The sequence below is a fragment of the Danio rerio genome, chromosome 20 (genome assembly GCF_049306965.1).
Source record: "Danio rerio strain Tuebingen ecotype United States chromosome 20, GRCz12tu, whole genome shotgun sequence".
In the NCBI taxonomy this organism is placed as follows: Eukaryota; Metazoa; Chordata; class Actinopteri; order Cypriniformes; family Danionidae; genus Danio; species Danio rerio.
Window position 1 is genome coordinate 11,820,001 of NC_133195.1, and position 6,085 is coordinate 11,826,085.

The 6,085-nt window shown below is 40.5% G+C and overlaps 1 protein-coding gene across 1 annotated transcript in view; it reads left to right on the plus strand.

The window, feature by feature from the left end:
• LOC137488620 (uncharacterized) overlaps positions 1–4,730 on the plus strand; it is a 4,981-nt gene extending 251 nt beyond the window's left edge. The window contains exon 2 of the mRNA XM_073934064.1: positions 91–4,730. Coding sequence (XP_073790165.1) covers positions 102–968 — 867 coding nt within the window. The 5' untranslated portion in view covers positions 91–101 and the 3' untranslated portion in view covers positions 969–4,730. The remainder of the gene's footprint in view (positions 1–90) is intronic.
• Positions 4,731–6,085: the final 1,355 nt, after the last annotated feature.

The window sequence follows — 6,085 nt, forward strand, 5'->3', positions numbered from 1 at the left end:
CTACCGACCTCTTTAACCATACACTTTTGACTTACTGGCTTTGCTCTTTACCCCGTAAAATGTCGCTTCCGTCTCTGTCCTTGTGTGCAGGAGAAGCATCGATGGAGGCGTTGGAGCTGGAGCTGGAAGAAGTGGAGTCCCAGATCCGCGCGCTGGTGGTAAGACGGTCGCGGCTACGGGAACGGCTTCTCGCCGTACCTAATGCTAAGGCCGTCTCATCACCTAAGGTACGTGGAAATTACAACCACATCATTCCCTCTACCTCAACCCCGCGTCCTTCTCTGTCCAGGCCCAGCGCACCCGGGGCGCGGCTCAGCCAGGCGTCGTTCACGCCGACACCCGGCTACCACGGCGCCTGGGTGCAGCCGCGCAAGGTGCTTCCCAGATCCCGGGGCAGAACGTCTCCGCCTGTGTTCGAGATCTCCACGGAGAACCGCTTCTCCCCTCTCCGCGAGTCGGGTCCCGATGTGGCCATCATCGGTGACTCGATCGTTCGTCACGTCCGTGCCGCCTCCTCAAAAGGTAATAAAGTACGTACTTTCTGCTTTCCTGGTGCCCGTGTGAAAAATATTTCTACACAGATTCCAACCATCCTGGCCGCTGCCGAGAGCCCTGGTGCCGTTGTCCTCCACGTGGGGACAAACGACACCGGGCTCCGGCAGTCGGAGATCCTGAAGAAGGACTTCAGGAGCCTGATCGAGACGGTTCGACGCACCTCGCCCGCCACGCAGATCATCGTTTCTGGGCCGCTTCCTACCTACCGCCGAGGAAATGAAAGGTTCAGTAGACTTTTAGCTTTGAATGAATGGCTAATAACATGGTGTAAAGAACAGAAATTGCTCTTTGCTAATAACTGGAATCTTTTCTGGGAGCGTCCTAGGCTCTTCCGTCCTGACGGCCTGCACCCCAGTCGAGCCGGAGCTGAACTCCTGTCGGACAACATCTCCAGACTACTTCGCACCATCTGACTAGCAGGTAAAAATTCACAAAATTCACACTATAGCCACCTAGACTCTTGTTCACCCCACTTAAACATCAGTAACGCATATCTGGCGAATCCTATAGAGACTGTGTCTGTTCCTCGTATTATTAGATTAAGAAATAAACGTACTGTGTGCTCCAGGAAAAATCTAGTAAGAATCAAACCAGAAAAACCAATAGAAAGTGAAAATACAAATTTCGTAAAACTTGGTCTCCTAAACATCAGGTCACTTGCACCTAAAGCACTTATCATTAATGAAATAATAACAGAAAACAATCTTAATGCACTCTGTCTCACTGAAACCTGGCTGAAACAAAATGACTATATTAGCTTAAATGAAGCAACTCCTCCAGGATTCTTATATAAACATGAGGCTCGTCAAACTGGTCGTGGTGGTGGAGTTGCATCAATCTTTAGTGATTTCCTTAATATTAAACAGAGAAACGGACTTATGTTTAGCTCCTTTGAAGTATTATCGCTTAATGTTCAGCTTCCAGATACTATACAAAAACCTATGTTATCTCTCGCTTTAATCACCATATATAGACCCCCAGGACCCTATGTCAAATTTCTAAAAGAATTTTCTGATTTTATTTCTGACTTATTAGTCAAAACTGATAAAATGCTAATTGTAGGTGACTTTAACATCCACATAGATGACGCTAATGATACCTTAGGGCTCGCGTTTATGGATTTAATACACTCACTTGGGATAAAGCAAAACGTTGTGGGTCCAACCCATCGCTTAAAGCATACATTAGATCTAATTCTGTCTTATGGAATCGAGGTTATTGACGTAGACATTATACCACAAAGTGATGATATTACAGATCACTACCTCTTACTATATAAGCTATGTTTACCTGAAATCAACAAACCCGCTCCAATACTCCGCCCTAGTAGAACTATTGTTCCGTCAACTAAAGATGAATTTATAAATAACTTACCTGATCTCTCTCTATTTCGTAATGCACCCGCAAACTCAAATGATCTTGATGTAGTAACCAGCAGTATGGATGCCATCTTTACTAGCACACTAAATGCTGTGACACCCATCAAATTAAAAAAGGCTAGAGAGATTAAAACTATACCATGGTATAATAGTCATACTCGTGCGCTCAAAACAGCAACCCGCGCCCTGGAACGTAAATGGAAAAAAACTAATTTAGAGGTCTTTAGAATTGCGTACAAAGACAGTATGTCCAGCTATAGGAGGGCTCTAAAATCTGCCAGGACCGAGCACCTGCGCAAACTGATAGAAAATAATCATAACAATCCTAGATTTTTATTTAACACCATCTCTAAATTAGCAAATAATCGGTCATCCTTGGAACAAACTACTCCACCGCAAATTAGTAGTGATGACTTCATGAATTTTTTCAGTAATAAAATAGAAGGCTTTAGACAGAAAATAGGAGATGCCAAACTTTCTGCACCGGCTTATACTCCAAATCCTGTAAATATTTCATTAAATCATAATAATAACCTACACTGCTTCAAAATCATAGAACATGAAGAGTTAGTAAAAATTATAAATAGCTCTAAACCAGCTACGTGTATGCTGGACTCAATTCCAACAAAATTACTGAAAGAGCTGCTACCTGCTATAGGAGAACCTCTTCTTAACATTATCAACTCTTCTTTATCTATAGGCCATGTTCCAAACTCTTACAAGCTAGCTGTTATTAAGCCTATTATTAAGAAACCGCAACTAGACACCAACAACTTAGCTAACTATAGGCCTATTTCAAATCTTCCATTTATGTCTAAAATACTAGAAAAAGTTGTTTCCACTCAATTATGCTCTTTTCTGCAGACGAACAATATTTTTGAAGTGTTTCAGTCAGGTTTCAGGGCTCACCACAGTACAGAAACTGCATTAGTGAAAATAACCAATGATTTACTCTTAGCTGCTGACCGAGGGTGCGTCTCGCTATTAGTTTTACTCGATCTTAGTGCGGCATTTGACACCATTGACCACAATATCCTCATAAATCGTTTAAAGTCTGCAGGTGTCCAGGGACAGGCTCTACAATGGTTTAAGTCATACTTAACTGACCGCTACCAGTTTGTAAATCTTAATGGACAGCCTTCACAAATCTGCCCAGTAAAGTATGGGGTGCCTCAAGGATCAGTTTTAGGCCCTTTACTGTTTACAATTTACATGCTACCTATGGGAGACATTATTAGAAGACATGGGATCAGCTTTCACTGCTATGCAGATGATACTCAATTATATATTTCAACTAAACCTGACGAGACGTCTGAACTTTCTAAACTAACTGAGTGTATCAAAGACATCAAAGACTGGATGACCAACAATTTTCTTCTCTTAAACTCAGACAAAACAGAATTATTACTTATTGGGCCTAAATCTTGCACACAGCAGATCTCGCAACTCAATTTACAATTAGAGGGATACAAAGTTAGCTTTAGCTCTACTATAAAAGATCTGGGTGTCATATTAGACAGCAATCTAACTTTTAAAAACCATATATCCCATGTCACAAAAACTGCCTTCTTTCATCTGAGAAATATCGCTAAATTGCGAAATATGCTATCCATCTCAGATGCAGAAAAGCTAGTCCATGCTTTTATGACTTCGAGACTGGATTACTGTAATGCTCTATTTGCTGGCTGCCCAGCATCCTCTATTAACAAACTTCAATTAGTACAAAATGCAGCAGCCAGAGTTCTGACCAGGTCTAGAAAATATGATCATATAACCCCAATTTTATCCTCCTTACACTGGCTGCCTGTTAAATTTCGTATTGAATTTAAAATATTACTTCTCACCTATAAAGCTTTAAATAATCTAGCTCCTGTTTATCTAACCAACCTTCTGTCTCGCTACGAACCAACTCGCTCCTTAAGATCTCAAAATTCAGGGCTTCTGGTAGTACCTAGAATAGCAAAATCAAGTAAAGGAGGTCGAGCCTTCTCTTTCATGGCTCCTACACTCTGGAATAGCCTTCCTGGTAATGTCCGAGGCTCAGACACACTCTCCCAGTTCAAAACTAGATTAAAGACCTATCTGTTTAGTAAAGCATACACTCAGTGCATCACCTAGCGGGTTCCACACTGGCTTCTACATCTTGCTTATATACACTATGAACAGCAGCTACGCTAATTATTCTCTTTATTCTCTATTTTCACCTGGGGATACTCATCCCGAGGTCCTCAGATTAGGCGGAGTCACTGATTGGATCCAAGACCAGCGACGTGATGATCCCAAGGATTCCATATCCGGGACCAGGCCATATCCTGAGCTGCTGCTGCGCTGATGGTCGTGGGGAGTGGAGAACATGAGTCTGATTCCAGCGACGCTCCAGGGACAGACGAGTCTTCATTGAGGCCATCTTCCAGCATAAACCACGGCGAATGAAGTTCTGCACAAGACTTTTGGCCAGCGGAGAAATTAAAATGGTCGTGCCCAACTGAGTCTGGTTCTCTCAAGGTTTTTTTTCTTCACTCCCATCAGGTGAAGTTTTTTTTCCCTCTCCGCTGTCGCCACTGCCTCGCATGGTTCAGGATTGGTAGAGCTACGCATCGATGAATTTGCTCTTCAGTGTTTGAACTCTCAGTAATGATTAAATCACACTGAACTGAACTAAACTGAACTGAACTGAACTTAAAACACTAAAACCTGAACCACACTGTTCCAGTTACTATGACCATTTATGTGAAGCTGCTTTGACACAATCTACATTGTAAAAGCGCTATACAAATAAAGCTGAATTGAATTGAATTGAATTGAATTGAACAACCATGATCTCCAATCCCTCAGGTGGCTCTGCATCTAGAATCGTCTTTCATCTTTAAGCTATATCAACACATGGGCTCAGGACTACTTTAGCAGTCCTTTGTACCACAATACATAGTTACATTCACAGATGTCAGTGAAAACTGTACTGTGCCTAAAATAAGCCCTATGTTAACAGTGTCCAGGAGCACCGTCGACTTCTATGGACTTGGAGGCATATGGCATTGACCTTCACAAAGTGAAAATGTGTAACGTGGTCAGATGAATCAGTACTTCACGTATTTTAGGAAGAAACGGACAACGTATGCTTCAGATCAAAGAAAAAAAGGATTGTGCAGAGTGTTACTGTACGTTCACACCGAAAGCGGCGAGAGCGTCAAAAAAAAAAACAGAACTTATTAATTTTTAATAAAAAGCAGAGGGCAAGGAGCAGCGCAGCACATCTTCGCCAGTGTGGCATCGAGGAGCGTTGAAATCAAGTCAACTTTATGGTAATGAGCTATGACGCCGCGCACAAGCAATCGGAGTGTAGAAGTCCACTGCTTCAGAGGAGTCCAGAGAACACACTTACTGTAAACTTTGGTTCTGACCACAGTTGTTTCCAAGGCTTTGATTACCTTGATTGGCGGATTTCCAATTATTGTTTTCTTACAGGAACATACATTAAAATAGTTACTGGCGAGTTACTGATATTCATTAATGATATATGTATATATATATATATATATATATATATATATATATATATATATATATATATATATATATATATATATATATATGTATATATATATATATATATATATATATATATATATATATATATATATATATATATATATATATATTAGGGGTGTCACAATTCTCCAAATCCTCGATTCAATTACATTTTCGATTCTTAAGTCACGATTCGATTCGATTTTCGATTATGAATAATTAATTAATTAATAACAAATTAATTATTTGTTAATAACCCATAAACAAATCACACAGTAAATGAATAAAGGCAAGTTACACACATAATTACCACCTGTCAATCACTTTTTTCTTGTGAATAGGCAGTGATCTGTGTCATTATTATGGCGTCGGTAAAAAAAGGTGCACAACCAACAGGAACCAACCAACAGTATCTGAGGTGTTTGCTAAAATGACTAAGTACTAGTGTGAAAGTAAAAGATTGAAGCAGTCCTAACTAGGTTAATTAGGTTAACCAGACAGGCTTGGGTAATTAGGCAAGTTATTGTATATTGATGGTTTGTTCTGGAGACAGTCTGAAAAACAATTAGCTTAAGGGGCTAATAAATTTGACCTTAAAATGGTTCATAAAAAATTAAGAACTG